Genomic DNA, 17,409 nt, shown 5'->3' on the forward strand with positions numbered 1-17,409 from the left:
AACAAACACACACACAGACATCTGTTAGGCCTGGAGCAGACTAGACAACTTCAACAATTAAAGAGCCATGACTATTTCCTAAACACATCCATGACGTATGAAATTTGCTGGTGTGATCACATTACCATCATAATCATTTATTCACCCTCAAGTTGTTTTAAATCTGTATTACTTCCAATTCTTTCTTCCATAAATCAAAAAGGGAGATTATCCAATCTGCATTTTTCATTCAATGAAAGTGACCTGTGGTTGTCAAAAGACAAAAAAAGCATATGTAAGCATCAATATGACTACACCTGAGAGTGAGACAATCACACACACAATATACCTTGGCACTTTGTTTGTTGCAATGCATTATGCATTAAAACAACCATTTTCTTACTTGGTATTTTTGTCTTGTTTTCCATACACGTATCGAAACATTCTTAAATCAAGATACATTTACTAACTCAAAATTACTTATATTCGCTCTTTTTAAAAAACAAATGAAGTGAGTTTATGCTTAAAATATGAAAAATATAAATACAGTCTGCCAATGTTCAGTTTTCTTAAACCACTGGCAAACATTTTTTTCTTATTTTCACCAAACTCACTTAATTTTACAATTTGTTTTCTTTAAAATAAAATAAAATAAAATATAAATAAGATTCAAAATTAAGCGAGTTTATGCTTAAAATATAAAAAGGAATCTGCCAATGGGGTGATAAATATATAAAAAAACTAAAACAATACTTCAGGTTTTATCATATAGCACTTCAAGTACTTGTATTTGTACTTGTAAAACAAGACAGAAATACTAAGAAAAACATTGTTTTTTTAGTGTGTGATGCTGCTTTAAAATGTGTCAAGAAGAAGATTATATTCCCTAATATTTAGTTTTAAAAGTGTCTTTTTTCTGAGTCTGAATTTTACTTTCTTGCAACACACTATTTCACTTGAAATCAATGGATTTACAGCATTCTCTGCCACAGTATAAACTACAGTATATAGAGGCCTTTACCCCAAGGTTTTTACCTTTACGTCAGAATTGCTTTAAATCAGGTCTATCAGTGCATCTCTCCTGTCTCTGTTATTTGAGATGGCTCCAAGTCAAACTTTCCCGAGCAGTGTGGTCACTTGTGGGATACTCCATCATTAAAAACAGATTAATATTAATTTGGTGACTATTTTACGATGGCAACGTGTGGAATTCGACTTGGACCAGCACTTTACACACTCTTAAAGCAATCAAGCTCTCTCTGCTTCTGCAGAAAGAGTGCTTCTCTTTTAGCAGGGAGTCTGTGTATGAATATAGGCCACTGGAATTTGGTCTGGATAACTCACTCTTGAATGGGCTTTGACGTTTTTATATTCACCCTTAAAACATAATCTCCAAGAGCTAAATGCAGTCTTTCAGGTAAAACCCTTCACGGAATTCTATCTTTCCTTCTGTCCACACAGACATCTGTCCTCTCATGAGTTATACGACAGTCCCATGAAATGAACGCGTGTGAGATGAGTAAACCTATAAATAATAAATGAAAAAAGAAGAGAAACTGTACACATTTGTAATAAGACATATTGAATCACTCAAAAGTCTGGGGTGAATATTAGCAGTATCAATGCTTTTATTCAGCAAGGATGCATTACATTCATCAAAAGTAACAGTAAAAACATTAATAATATTACAAAAGATTTCAATTGCAAATGAAAGCTGCTAATTTGAACTTTCTATTCATCAAAGAATCCTGAAAAAAAAGTATTACACCTTATTAATATTAAGCAGTTTTCAAGATTCAACTTTGTATCACAGGAATAAATTAAATGTAAACAATATTCAAATACAAAACATTAAAAATTTTAATAATATTTCACAATTATTATTGTTTTTACTGTATTTTTGATCAAACAAATGCAGTTATGGTGAGAATAAGAGACTTCTTTCAAAAACATCAAACATCTTACCAACCCCAAAACTTTGAACATCATTGTAAATATTTATTATATTATTATATTTATTCAAGAAATTATGCTGCTAATTTGATTGCTACAAACTGTTTATTGCCATGGAAAATGTGTGCAGGTCTATGTAAAACAAATTTAAGTTTTCCTGCACTACACAAACTTCTTGATTCTGAAAAATCATAAATAATAGTGCAAATGAGAAATGCAGTTATTTATTAAATATATTTGAATTTTATATCCAGCAATAAACAGCGAACAAACACGAATATAACCAAACATTCAAATTTGTTATTGTTTTTTCACCATCATGTTGTTATAATCCCCTGGGGAATGGATGCTTCACCTAAAGGTGGTGAAGCAGATATGGAGAGTTTTTGGCCAGGCTCAGGTGGATCTGTTTGCGACTCGTCAGACATCGCACTGTCCCCTCTGGTTCTCTCTGACTCATCCAGCGCCACTGGGGCTGGATGCTATGATACAGACTTGGCCGAGACTTCGTCTGTACACATTTCCCCCGATCGCTCTGCTCCAGGGAGTTCCAGAGAGAGTGTGCCGGGACGGGGTCCGTCTATTGCTAGTAGCACCGTTCTGACTGGGCTGAGTATGGTTCTCGGACCTGATTTCTCTCCTTGACGGCTCTCCATGGGAGATTCCCGTCAGGAGGGATCTCCTCTCACAGGCGGAGGGCATGATCCTGCCCAGAGTTGTGACCCCTGCCCAGAGTTGTGGAAGCTGTGGGTGTGGCCCCTGAGGGGGCACAACTCATAGCCTCTGGTCTCTCAACCGAGGTTGTTGAGACCATCCGCCAAGCTCCCTCAACGAGGAAACTGTACGCTCTGAAGTGGAGACTCTTCACTTCATGGTGCGGAGACCACCAGCTTGACCTAGTTAACTGCCCGATTGGTACAGTGCTGGAGTTCTTGCAGGCCCGATTCTCAGCAGGGTTAACCCACTCCACCTTTAAGGTCTACGTGGCGGCTATAGCAGCCTACCACACCCGTCTTGGTGGTCAGTCAGTGGGCAAGGACCCCCTGGTTACACGTCTCCTCCGCGGTGTGATGAGGCTCAGGCCTCAAGTACGATCTCGTGTCCCTCCTTGGAGAAGGGTGGACCATCTGCTTATTTGTTGTGGTCCCCCTAAGAGAGGTCATCCTGCTTCCAAGCAGACCCTCAGCCGGTGGATAGTTGATGCCATTACTGTTGCCTTTGAGTCCTCTGATCTCCCCTCGCCTTTGGGGGTCAAGGCTCACTCGACATGAAGTGTGGCGGCCTCTAAGGCCTTTCTGGCAGGTGTGCCTATGCAGGACATCTGCAACGCTGCAGGATGGTCTACGCCCCTCACGTTCGTCAGGTTCTATGGCCTAGATTTGCGAGCCACCCCTGGCTCTTCTGTTCTCTTGCCATAGCTCTGTTCTTCCACACTAGGCAGGGATTTGCAAGTCTGGCGGCGTGGACATCTCGTTCCCCTAGCGTTTCCGATGCAACTCGAGTTCCTGAAGGGGAACGTCCCAGGTTACGTATGTAACCATGGTTCCCCAAGGGAACGGGATGCTGTGTCGCAGGGCCATAATTCCGGCATCCCTACTAGAGCTATGCTTCATTCCTAGAAGCTGACGCCGACTGCACCTCACATACTGTTAAGCTTCCTGGTCATGACGTCACCTGCCTCTGACGTCTCGCCCATCGTTTGGTCTAATTACACATATGATTCAGAGCTTGATATCACTGAAGGCGTTTCCCTAGTATTTCCGACGCAGCGTTTCGTTCCCTTGGGGAACCATGGTTACATACGTAACCTCGGATGTTTTCATGTCATGTGACCAAATGAGATGCTGTGAGATTGACTATACAAAAGTGCAAATGAGATTATGCCATATTATGTGAGCTTATGTGAGGAAAAGCCTGAAATGTATCATATAGCTTCAGAGGACTTTTATGATGCATTAATGGTGCAATTTTTGCTGTAGCTTGATTGCCTTTGTATAGAAAAGAGCAGACGTTCTGCTGAAATCTCCTTTTGTCTTCCACTGAAGAAAGAAAGTCATGCGGGTTTGGAACAACATGAGGGTGGGTAAATGATGACAGACTTTTCATTTTTGGGTGTACGATCCCTTTAAGGTTTAATGAAGCACGGCACACATCAGTCACAGTCTAAACATCTACTCAAACAATGCTGATACTGTATACAGTATATAATAGAATAAAAGTCCCACAGACCCTCTTAAAAGATAAACAAAGGGGAAATAACGTATTAGTGGTGACTAGCTGAGAAATATGTTTAGACATGCTCCTCCACACACACACACACACATTTACACATTAACAACCTGCGCTGAACATTGTGTTGATGCCAGTGGCTTGTGTAGACATCTCATTGACATATCAGAGATGCTTGGCTTTGTTCTTGCTCAGATGTGGTTTAGAACAAAGAGGATTGTGGGTAATGCCGGGCCCCACCACAGGAACGGATGGACAGGTTTACAGTTAGATGGTTTTATGGGATGCCTTCCTTTTCACTGCATGACACTTACAGCACTAATAAAATCAGACAAATGGTCTCCACATGAGAGTAACATGACATCAGAGTAAATCAATACTTCTCATCTTTTCAAACCGAGAGAATTTGTCTTTGTGTGGGTGGCCACACCTGCGCACACATGTCTTACATTACGGCCTGTAAGGGTTTGCCTTGTGTAATATTAAAGGCCAGTATTTGGACACTTAACGGCAATATGAAATCATGATGCACATTATTCCAAAAGAAAGAAAAATGCACGTATTTGTAATCTTATCAAAATGTGAATGTAAACTTGTACTGCCTCTAAAATGACTTCACAAAACACTTTTACTTTTCAACCCCTCTCATCATTCACTTTCCTCTGTTCTGGATTGTAATGCTCACTTTTCACAATCCAGTCAATTCCTGATGGTAATGGTGATAATATTTTGCTTCACTCAGAAATACATCAGATTAAGGAGGTTAGATTAACTGCAAATGGAATAATACAATTAATAATTGGAATAATGTGCACAATAAAACCAGGCATTAGCTTTCAGGTTGACATTAAGTTCCATTTGAAAACTAATTGCTATATATATATATATATATATATATATATATATATATATATATATATATATATATATATATATATCATTTTTAGTGAATATATTCTACTGTTTAAAAATTAATGTTGCTTTTATTTATTTATTCAGTCATTTTTTGTGGAAACAATGTGCAAGTGAAAAAATAAATATACTTAAATGTATTTGAAATACATTTATTTCATGCTAAGTGTATACTACAAATACATTTTTATATTTGTGTACTTAATAAAATGTCCTGCAATTGTACTTTTAGCATACTAAACTGGTATACTTAAAGTCTGATAAATTGGAACAACTAATTGTGTACTTAATGCACTTTAATTGTGCAGAAGTAGTGCTGAAGTACAATTAAAGATACATATTTTATTGTGCTAAAGTGGTTTAATTATAAAGTAAAGTTTAATTATAATTTTATATCAGTAAGTCTCAAGTTATCTGTCAGTAAATATGGTAATAGATGTATTTTAAATACATTACCTTTTTTAGAAGGGTGTCGTTTCTCATTTCTCCTTTTGTTTTTTCTTTTATTACATACATGTTTTTGCTTGAATAAAAAGTGTGATTGTGTTATGTTTCTTTCAAAGAAATTATAGTTTTATTATTTTTATCAATTATAATTATAGTTTTATTATTTAGAAATTATGGTTTTATATTTTGCATCTAATGCAAAAAAACCCCCCAAAAACAGTCATTTTTGACAAATTTTACTTAACATACTTCATAAATATATACAAGTACACTGAAAGAAAAGGTGAATTAAATACTATAATGTGTAAAGAAGTGATTTTCTTTCTGTGGGAAAGTGTTTGTGTGAGTCTGCAGAAGGGATTCAGAGATGTTTTTAGGTAAAGAGAAAATGTTCTTTGATGTCTGAAATCCCATATCTGTGGTTTTGATCGTGAATGAAGCTCCGAGACTCAATCAGACAACCAGCATGGGAAACCCCTCATGACAGCATACCATACGCACACACACACACACACACACGTGTGCACATATTTATGACAACACCCACACACATACCAACTGTGTGCATATTCATACAAATTCTTTCTTTCTTTCTTTCTTCCTATCATGCACAACAAATAACTAGGATAAGAATTCCCATAGGAAAGAAAAATCATGAATAAGATCTCAATAATGTTTTTCCAAGATATTTCTTCTAGAGATTGAATGGAAATTAATGGAGTCTCTTGCTTCTCAGATTTTTCTCCATTGACAGAGAACCCAGTAATTTGCTACCCACATTAATTTTATAGCTTTATACTTTGACTGCATGTCAACAAGTATCTAATCTGAAACAGTTGAACTAAATGTTGCCTCCTTAGCTATGAAACAGCAATAAAGCAATTTGCTCTGGGTTGCAGCAAGTGCATATTTTCAGAAAGCCAATCCACACTATACACACAAATACAACTCTATTCAGAACACACACACACCCAGTAAAATACCTTGTGCATGATATCAGATGCTGGTGGCTTGAAGGCCGTGAGACCTGTGAACGCCTACATAAAGATGTCTCAGTTCCACATTTGACAACAGATTCCTGTTTACCTTTCACTCCCCCTGCTGCACTTCCTGTTGTTTGTGACCTCTCTTTTATTGCCTCACAAATACAGGTACACCTTATCACCAAACGCTTCTTTCTTCTACCCTCTCAAAGATTCCAATCCTTTAAAAGCTCTGCACTGCATCTCTGTCTGTCGCTATGGTTGTGTTTTGAGGCCTTTGTGTCTTATTTGGACGGTTAAGGTGGAGGAGAGAGAATGAGAGATAGATAAACAAAAATAAAAAAATGACATGGAAAAATTGAGACACATATTGAAGATATGCTCTGCATTAAGGAGTAGAGATAAAAACAGAACTGTTATCAAGATCTGTTCCTTAAAAGAACATGCAATGAGAAAAATCCTTCTGGTGTCATTTGTTCTTCTGTGGCATCACTGTGAAAACCCCTTAAGAAAACTATAATTTTAAACTAATTGAAAGTGAAGTTACATACAGCCAAGTATGGTGACCCATACTCGGAATTTGTGCTCTGCAATTAACCCATCCAAAGTGCACACACACAGCAGTGAACACATACACAACCCTTGAGGAACCCTTGCTCAAGGGCACCTCAGTCGTGGTATTGAAGGTGGAGAGAGCGCTGTACATTCACTCCCCCCGACCTACAATCCCTGCCGGCCCGAGACTCGAACTCGCAACTTTTGGATTTCGAGTCTGACTCTCTAACCATTAGGCCATTGAAAGCCTAAATCAAAATATTTGCTGAACATTTACTCTCCCTCAGGTCATTCAAGATGTATATGAGTTTGTTTCTTCATCAGAATAGATTTGGAGAAATTTAGCATTACATCACTTTCTTAACCATTGGATCCTCTGCAGTGAATGGGTGCCGTCAGAATGAGAGTCCAAACAGCTGATAAAAACATCACAATAATCCACACCACTCCAGTCCATCAATTATCGTCTAGTGAAGTGAAATGCTGTATTTTGTAATAAACTAATTTTATCATCAACATGTTTGTAACTTCAAACTGTGTTTCCGGCAAGCCTTCAATCCACAATATTTCTTTGGACTCTCATTCTGACGGCACCCATTCACTGCAGATGAGCAAATGATGTAATGCTACATTTCTCTGAATCTGTTCTGATGAAGAAACAAACTCACCGATGGCCTGAGGATCAGTACATTTTCAGCAAATTTTCATTTTTAGGTGGATAACTCCTTTAAAGGGGTCATCAGATGAAAAATTAACTTTTCAAGTTGTTTGAACATAAATGTGTATTGGAAGTGTGTGTACACATCATCCTATAATTACAAAAATCCACCCAGTGTTTTTTTTAAATCCCCTTTCTCAAATCAGGCTGTTCTGAGAGCCCTGTTAGAATGACATAGTTCTGTACAGACCGCTCCCACGATAGTTGATTGACAAGACCTTCTGACCTTAGACCCGCCCTGAGTGAGCTGTCATCCGTCCATCATTGTGTCGACTCCGGTGCAGGGGAAGACAAGTTGTCTCAGATTAAGCGACTGAAGTGTTTAGTTGTTGGATTAATAATGAATATAGCAGTCATCATTTACTCCTGACATCTAAGCCACTGAAGACGCAGAGGATTAACGTTACTTTTGCTTTGAACTGAATGCGCCGATCCCCGATCTACATAAATGCATCTATGTTCGCCTGAATCATTCGTGATCCAGCTTTATCCACAGAAGTGAGTATAAGGGTTTTTATGAATCTTTGCAAATCACCTTTCCTAATAATGTACTAGTTAGCCAGTTGCGCAGCTGAAGTTTAGTATGCTCCATAGGTATATATACCTAGATGCTTCATTATGGACTGTTTCTATGGGCCGTGAGACGTAAGCCATCTGCCATTTTTTAAAACGGTCTGCGAATCTTTCAGTGCATTGACTGTGTGCGTCTACAACAGCAAGTTATACTCTTGTATATCTTTGAATATCCATTGATTATTATTGTGAATGCGAGATGGCTGATGCGTCATCGTATCTGGAGTGGTTGAATAGGGAATCTACACATCTATGGTCTGCTCATCACTCCACTGAAGAGAGGGGCGGAGTCAGCAGAGCTCACTAGCATTTAAAGCAACATTGACTATAACAGCGTGCTGAAAACAGAGCTGATTTTGACAGGGTAAAGAAGGTGTTTTTTACACTACCATGGAGAAATTTTAACCAAAGTATGTTATAGACTTTTCATTAAGACCCTAAAGAATCATATCAACTTGTGTAAAATGAGCATCCGATGACCACTTTAAAAGTGTGGGTTGTGTGCTTCGCAGACAGCAGAGCTGCGCAGCTCACTAGGTTTTGCAACAGAGCATGTGTGTTTATTTGACATTACATCAGCGTGTAGCCATTTATTTACACCCTTATTGGTATGCATGGTGGCAGAGGAGGATACTGAGGGATCAAAACCGTGGTGACATCACTATAAGGAAGTGCTTTTAAGGGGATAAGGGCATAGGGACATCCAGAGAGGACAATGGTAGTATTATTATGTCCACTGGACCTGTATCTATGGCAGAGATTTAAGGCAAGACAAGATAAGCATCACTTTCCCCTTACGGGCTCATGCAGTTTACAGTCCGAGACCTTTGCCTCACACTGATCAAAGCAAACGGCTGAGACACTGGACCCTCACAATGCTGCAAGATGACATTTTCCCTGAGCCAACATCACACATACGTACATATATACATATAGAGAAGCATTTCAGTAAACATCCTTAACTAACAGATCATTTTTAGTTCAAAGTCTCAGGCAGTGATCTCATTTTTTTCATTAATGACCCCCAAATCAAAATAAGATCATTATTCCCTCCTAATTAGGTTAGAAAATTAGATTTAAATCTACAAAAATAAAAAATAAAATCATTGTACAATAATACTGTAAAACCATTTTAAAATCACCAAGAATAATGAGACTTCATATAAATTTATACATATATATATATATTACATATAAGTATTAGTTATCATGAAAACTAGAAAGTAAAACGAAAGTAAAGAAGCAAGAGAACAATAAAAGAAAAACAATATTTTTTGCATTCTAGGGTGTAATGCGACTTGGATATCGTTTTCCTGAGATTGACACGGGGTCACATACTGCACTTAATGCTTAGGTCATAGCGCCACCTGCTGGTAACAGCAAACATTCTCCTCTTAACGCGGTATGTAAATCACAATAGCAGGTACATTGGAGTCTCACACAGGATTCTGTTTCTGACATCGGCATGGATGCATCTCACAAAGACATATCTGCCAAAATATTGAACAAAAATTAGGAAACTATATTTTACATAAAATTAAACCCATTGATTCTCAATTTATTTCATTTGTCATTAGAATATGACTAGGTTTTGCATAAATTATTACACTGACTGTAAAAGCTGTATTACAAAAACACAATAACTTTTATTTTTCATTATGAATTGGCTTTTTGTACTACATAATCATGAGAACTAGAATGCAAAGCCATCATAAAGGTCCTAAAAGTACACTTTAATTTTTGTAATTCAAAATAAGATTGCTTTCTCTCTTTTGATTTTGAGGTAAATTATGACCGATTTGTGAGATTAATTTGTTTAGATGGCTGATTCGAAAACCTTATCAAACCATCTCGTATTTTATGACATTGATAAAACATTGTATTTAATCTTGATCAGATTTTGCATCCTCTGGTTTACACATAAAAGGTCTGTTTGTGGTATTTATTTTTGCATCTCACTTCCTTTCCCACATCCTGTGACTGTCAGAGGTAAACTCATGTAAGCTGTAGAGGAATGAGATGTGGCACATTTTGACTTTACCTCACAGACACAGCGCCTCCAACCGTGATGCTATCTAATGTCCTGTTCTCATCAACACACAACACCAAAAAATGCACATTGATTCCAGATACTCTCAGTGCAATAAACTCTGTTTGACACTCAGCATGGTCCACATAAAAAATAAAAAAGTTATTATTTGTATAATATATTTTTGTTTGGTTTTACTTTCAGCTCTTGACATTTTACAGACATGAACTATGGTATGTCCAAAAGCATTAGGAATTTTTCCCCGGATAGTGTTAAAATGTTTCCATGGCACTTATTTTAATGATCAATGTTATCAATGTTTATTGACGCTTTCAGGTTTTCTGTAAGTCAGGCATCGGACGCAAGAGGGCGCTAGTCGCTAATTGTTCAAACGAAGTTCGATTAAGCGATTTATTTATTGTGTATGTACGTGGATAAAGGTATAAAACACATATAAAAGGTAGACAGTTTAATCTGGATTTGTTGTGTCCATTATGAATAACTCCTTTTTGTATGCGTTATGTTTATAAGACGCAGAGTCTTGAGAAATCTACGCATCCTGAATACTGATACGTATCGTGGTAGATATTTGCGATTCCTGCGATGTCTCAGCTCATAAATATGAATTTGATCGCACTAACTTTTTTCCTTGCTTGCTTGCTTCGAGCGTTTGGTCACATAACTTCATTCAAATTCATGCCCCAGACATTTACCAAAGCATGATTGGCAAATTCACTGACCATGCTCAGCCAATCAGCCAGCGAGGGGCGTGGTTTACCGCGGTCAGAGCGGAGGTGGGCGGGGTTATGCAGGTACTGTATACACTCACGCGTTTCGTCCAAACACAATAGTTGATTCACACTGTCACATAGCGCATCTCGTTATTTCCTCGCCTTTCTGGAAATGTCTAAACAGCACGTCTGATAATGTTGGGAAGAAAAATACCTGGGTCAGGTGTGCTGAGCGCAGCTGCAGGAATGGACCGGAGGACAGGAGAGAGGCTGCACGCAGCGCTGGCTGGACTGCAGGAGCTGCATTTCCTCCGGGGCAAGCAGAGTGCCATGGTGCACTGGGCTCTGACCCTGAACAGAGAGGAGACCGAGACATCAAAACACGAGAACGTGAGCACAGAGGAACTGAGACTGGAGGCAACACTTACTCTACTCAAACAACATCTGGTAAGACATCTTATTAATCATTTTGAATGAAGTTTGTGGTTTACTTTGGTGACAACTGTATACAGTTGATTTTTTTTTTCTAACAGATGGGCAACAAAAATATTAAAGTATAAATGCATATTTATTTTTACTTTGCATAATAAAACCGTGTGAATCAGACAGTCCAAAATTGGGCCCTTGGGCTCTGACCATTAAAATGTGGGTTAAAGCAAACTTATTCATATGAATAATAATCAATAATAGGCCATTTAAATATTTTATGTATCAAATACAGTATCTGTATTATGCTTTTACAGCTTTTATTTGCCTTTCTTTCATGGAGCTTTGACAAAGACTTGATTAAACAGCTCTAGTCATATGACTATTTATACCAGCCAAGTAAAAAATGTTCACGAAAAATGCTGACAAAACCATGTAAAATTCATTAATGATTCTTTTAAAACACTTCACTTGTATATTAATTTTGGTTATGAATGTGGTAACTAAGAATGCGAATGATGTCATAATTTTGAATGGATATAGATAGATCTACCAGATGTTTTCTATGATTTAGTCAGTTCTTACATTATTAAGTAGATTTTCCAGCAGCAAATGCGAATCTTTGAATATAACCTACTTTGCCATGTGCTTTTACTGTAGTGAGGATTCACTGGTGTATTTTGTGCATGGTTCGGCAGTGCCCTTGATGATTGAACCCAGTGTCGAATCACAGGCTCAGCTGGGGGTCATATAGTGAGGGGTCATAAATCAAGAGCTCTGAGGGGGGCCAGTCCATTTCTGATGATTAACCCAATTTAATGAGAATGGCAACAGAGGAATTGTGGCCCGGTCGGCGACACCGATTTGACCCCGCAGCCAATGCACGTTTGAACCTTTTGGACTTTTGTTGAACCCTTCTAATGCTTGACGGTCAAAGTGACTCTGGTCTATAGACATATTAGAGACTGGCAATAGTGTTCTTACACCATTTAAATCAATCACAAAATGGCATCTTTTTGACAAAGCACAATGAAATTGCACAGTGGATATCATCTACAATAAGAGCTCCACCAATGCAGATAAGTTTCTTATACGCTGTTTATAACTACATTTCCAAAATTAACTGAAAACTAAACAAAATATATTAGTACATTTCCAGGATAAGTAATTTCCTGAAAAAGTTATGAAGGTTTTTGTAGTGATGCTACAAAGTTTCTAGTTATGCTCTGCTCTGAATTATCAGATAGATATTTGTCCTTGTGCAATCTTTAAAAAGAAAGGCTTAATTAGTCAAAATATCTTGGAACCTTGAGAAAACATCAGCAGGTTTATCTTCATATTCATTCAATATATCAATACCTAGTTACAACAAACCCCTTGAGTTTAGAAACCCCTTCATTATAATATTAACCCCATTATCAATAAGAATTTTCTCAGTTTAAGTGGTTTGTTTTAACTGGTTGCATTATCCACACAACCATAGTTTACAGTAATACCCTCAGATAAAATCGGATTAGTGTTCCTCATTCTTCTCTTTCACTAACCGGCAAGAACAAAGACGACAGACTAACATTTGTGCATTGTCAGAGTTTGGCACAGGTGTGACTCTTTGCAAAGCTGGTTTACAGTCAACCATTATAGATTTTTTTGTATTTAGCATTGTCATTTCCTCTTGTTCCTATATATTTAGTTTACACAATAGTTTGTGTTCCTCTCCAGGAGAGAGATTAGTAATCTTACAGCACTTCCCCCGGGCTATCCTTTATCCTTGCCTAGTTAATAGTCAACCGCTTTCCTTCTTTATTTGCTTCCTCTCTATCTGTCTTTTCTCCTCTTGTCTACGTCGTATAACAGCAGGAGTCATATCAGTCATTAAATGTCTGGAAGCATCCAGTTTTCCATGTTCTCCTGTAGTTAGTTTGGAATCAGAGTGAAGAAAAGCTTAACAAAAAACACTTAGTTCTGTTGTGCTTGACTGACTCAGAGTTTAGTGCACTTCACAATTCTCAAACTTTCAGCTTAGTATTTGTATCATGAATACTGAGTTTATATACAAGTCTGCAAATGTGGATAATAAATGTACTAAACACTGCATGATGCATTAAATACATTTTATGTGATAATGCATGATATGAAGGCGATTTATTTGCATACTAATATTTGCGAATGTGTGTTGTATTTGCAGACACGTCTGCGCAAACAGGATGTGGGATTGAAGACTCATCTCCAGCAGCTAGATCAACAGATCAATGACCTGAAACTGGATGTGTGTAAAGCATCCACTGAACACCTCGAGAGTGACAGCAGACCCAGTTCAGGTGACTAAACATACCCATTCACGTATCACTAATTGTAATTTCTGCTCCATTTGCCAACACCAAATGGAACTGTAAACTGTTTGTTTAAATGGTCTTAATGTATTGGACATAACAGTGACAAATTGCACGCATCTTTAAAAATGTACAGCAGCTTCCAACATTTTTAGAACTGAAGGACAACATCAAGCATTTTTTGTTACGAAAATGAACACGAATCTAAGAGTGCAAATTTCTACTCCCAGGGTTCTTTGAGCTCAGTGATGGTGGTTCAGGCTCATTGTCCAATTCATGCACCTCCGTCTACAGTGAGAGTCTCTCCTCATCATCTCAAACCTGTCTGCTTCCTCATCTCCCCACCTCATATGCGCCACATGGCCGTAGTGGTTCCGGACAGACCGGTGTGTCCCGTCGTTGTTCTGCTGATGAGAGCACTGCCCAGTCCGATGCACCACGATCAGGAGTAAAGCTCGGTAGCAGCTGTATACGAAGAACATTGGCTCAAGCTGAAAGATCAAGACAAAGACCTGTTTCCACAGGTAAGCATGAAAATGTTATTTAGGTAAAGTTTGAACAAAGAACTATGGGCTATATGGGTATAATCTTGTTGTAGGCACTATAGTCATAACCAGCTTAACTTCTGAAATTAACTACATTAGCTTGATGCCATTTTTCCTGTGTCTTTATTTCAGGGGACCTCGACCGAATGATTGCACCTGGTTTTGGCTCCTTCAAATCCACTGATGTGAAGAGCTCCACCCCTTGTGGTAGCCTCCAAAACCCCTCAGTAGACCCCAAATACCACAGTAACCTGGTATCTAGCAATGGGACAGAAGTGTACTGTTATCCCAGTCCACTGCATGCTGTGGCCTTACAAAGCCCCATCTTCAGTTGCACTGCTGATCAGGGAAATCCAGTAGCACTTGATGAAATGTCCGGAGTGGGTCTTGAAGAGGAAACCCAAAACCCAAATGAAGGGTCCACAAATTCCAGGACTGCTGGATACATCAACAAGTTACTACAGCGAAGCTCCAGTAAGATAAACCTGTTAAGCGTAAAAAGAAATGACACTGTTAGCAGTACACAGGAGCAAAGACCCAGTTCCCAAGAAATGTCCTACGGACAGCTGAATGTTCCTCATCTGCTGGGATCCCTTCAGCAAATATCAATGCCCTTAAACAATGCACTGGAGACTGGAAAAACATCTTCATCACTAAACAGCAATCAGCAGCAGAGGAATGCACCTGGTCTGGAGCCCAATTCCAAAGCAACTGCGGTCCAGACATTGTGCCATGGCACACACTCAACACCTTCCATGGATCTCCAAAATAATCACTTTCCCATAAAGAAAGCCACAAGCAAGGCTGCTACTGAGTCTGAGAATGGTCTTTCAGACAAAGGGAGTGGACAGTTTTCCAAGGACCCATCTATGGTCCCAAAGCCAGTAGAGAGGAGATCAAGTTTTACCTTCAGAAGAGAAGACGGTAGAGCTGGCGGCACACCTCAATCAGAATTTGTCCATGCACAGTTTGTTCCGGCAGGGTCTCAGAGGGTGAAAATGCGTCAGGCAGACAAGAAAACGAAATTTGTAAAACTGAAAAAGAAGAGCTCTGAGAAGCCTTCAGCAAAGAAACAGCAGCATAAACACTTGTCTCGAGATTTCTGCACCAAAACCCGAGCTGACTTAAAACACTCCAGCTCATGCAAAGGGAGAGTAACAAATCTGGAAGAGTCCCAGATGAACTCTTGCTCAGATTACAGTTGTAATGGACTTTTCAACTCTCACTGCATCCAGAACAGCTCTCACCTTCAACAAAGCCAAACTTCCAAGTCCACCAAGTCCCGTAAAGCCCCAGAACCTGTGCACCTTCTTCTAGACCAAGCCAAAAAGAAACAAAGTTCTCGGAAATGTCCTTCCTCCTCTGAGATCCCTTTTCTCCCAGCTATCCAAACCCAGAGATCCAAAGAGATGTTAAACTCTCGAAACGGGGCCATGGTAAGGAGTGTTAGTGCCAGGCCTCGCTCCGGTCAGTGGGGTTGTCCTCCACGGGCCCTTCCCCACTCACTTTCCACCTCCTCTTACTTCAGTTACTTGGAATCTAGATATCCAGCAGCTCCAATCTCCAGCCGCTACCCTCCGCGTTGTGAGTCAGAGTTTTCGGAGTACTCTGCAGAGTGTGCATCACTCTTTCACTCTACTATCGCAGCAAGCAGTGATGGAGAGATGAGCGACTACACCACAAACCGGTTTGGAGATAGCGAGTCCAGTCAGGGCTCTCAGACAGCCTCAGACTCGGACAGCAGTCTCTCATTGGATGAGGAGGACCTGTTGGAGGAAGAAGAGGAAGATGAAGGTGGTTTAGTGTGGGCTCAGGCTGCGATGGGGACCACGGCAGCAGGCTTTTCTCTTCAGCAACACCATCGCCCAGAGCCAGCAGCCTGTCGCATCAAAGCTTCCAGAGCACTGAAGAAGAAGATCCGCCGCTTTCAGCCAGCGTCACTCAAGGTTATGACTTTGGTGTAGCTTCACTAAAGCTTAGAATGGATCCTGTTAAGTAAACCTTTAGCTTTACCTGAAATTTAGGACTCACATGGAGCCATTTTTAACCAACTTAGACTGGCCATGGTTTACTTGCACTTGTGAGCCAAGCAAACTCGTAAGAGTATTTGGAGACTTCTAATCCAAAAATGGCCAAACCCGATCACTGATCTCCACCCAACTTTGCCTTGAACATGACAGTGATAAAAGTGTCATACATTGGCATGGTGACTTTGGACTTCTCAACAACACCAACAACTCTGTTGATTTGTTTTAAAAACTTTATACCAGGGCCGGTCAACATCAGTCCTGGAAAGCTACAGTTCTGCGGAGTTTTGCTCCAACCTCAACTTGCCTGAAGCTTTCTAGTAACTTTTAGAACTTGATTAGCTTGTTCAGGTGTGATTGACTTGGGTTAGAGCTGAATTCTGGAGGACTGTGAATCTCCAGGACCAACGTTGGCCACTCCTGCTGTATAATGTAAATAAGGTCTTTTGAATATCTTTGTAAAATTACTTCTAATCAAAACAAGTGTGTAAATAGCACTATGAAAACTGCTTTGGGAATAATACTGTACTTGATGTAACTAAAAAAAAAAAGTGATTTTTCACATTCATTTCAGCTGTGCATCTTATTTTTCTTTCAAAATAATTAATTATTATTATTTAAAGATGTTTTCCTTTACCGTCTCATCCATATAGCACACTCTCAAATTATAGTGCAAATACAACTTACAGGAACTTTTAGCAAATTAATTATTATTACCGTACCAGAAGAGTTTTCAAGAGTCCATTGTTCCACCTCAGATTGTGCTTGTATCTGTGTGCAGGCGTTTTATCCATACAAGACCAGATACATTGACAGGACCTCTATTGTTTTCAATTAATCTTTGTATGATATTGAATTATCTGAACAAGGTGAGGGCTTTGAGGCTGCAGAGCTGTTAAGGAGAAGAAGGGAAAAAAACAGTTAAAGCCACAGGCAATGAAAGATGGGTATTAAATTGAAGAGAAAAACAGT

At 39.0% G+C, this 17,409-nt stretch overlaps 1 protein-coding gene across 1 annotated transcript; it reads left to right on the forward strand.

Moving 5' to 3' along the window:
• Window positions 1-11,163: 11,163 nt before the first annotated feature.
• On the forward strand, window positions 11,164-17,004 carry LOC306882445 (dapper homolog 2-like). Its single transcript, XM_079437060.1, has 4 exons — window positions 11,164-11,556; window positions 13,721-13,853; window positions 14,096-14,389; window positions 14,543-17,004. The coding sequence occupies exons 1-4, from the start codon at window positions 11,305-11,307 to the stop codon at window positions 16,372-16,374; spliced, it is 2,511 nt and encodes an 836-aa protein (XP_079293186.1). The 5' UTR covers window positions 11,164-11,304; the 3' UTR covers window positions 16,375-17,004.
• Window positions 17,005-17,409: the final 405 nt, after the last annotated feature.

The sequence above is a fragment of the Barbus barbus genome (assembly GCF_936440315.1).
Source record: "Barbus barbus genome assembly, chromosome: 16".
NCBI classification, from domain to species: Eukaryota; Metazoa; Chordata; class Actinopteri; order Cypriniformes; family Cyprinidae; genus Barbus; species Barbus barbus.

Bases quoted from the DNA above. Each gene is read 5' to 3' on its own strand.
- LOC306882445 (XM_079437060.1), top strand. From the start codon at position 11,305: ATGTTGGGAAGAAAAATACCTGGGTCAGGTGTGCTGAGCGCAGCTGCA. The intron at 13,854-14,095 runs GTGACTAAACAT...TTCTACTCCCAG, and splicing joins TGACAGCAGACCCAGTTCAG to GGTTCTTTGAGCTCAGTGAT. The intron at 14,390-14,542 runs GTAAGCATGAAA...TCTTTATTTCAG, and splicing joins ACAAAGACCTGTTTCCACAG to GGGACCTCGACCGAATGATT.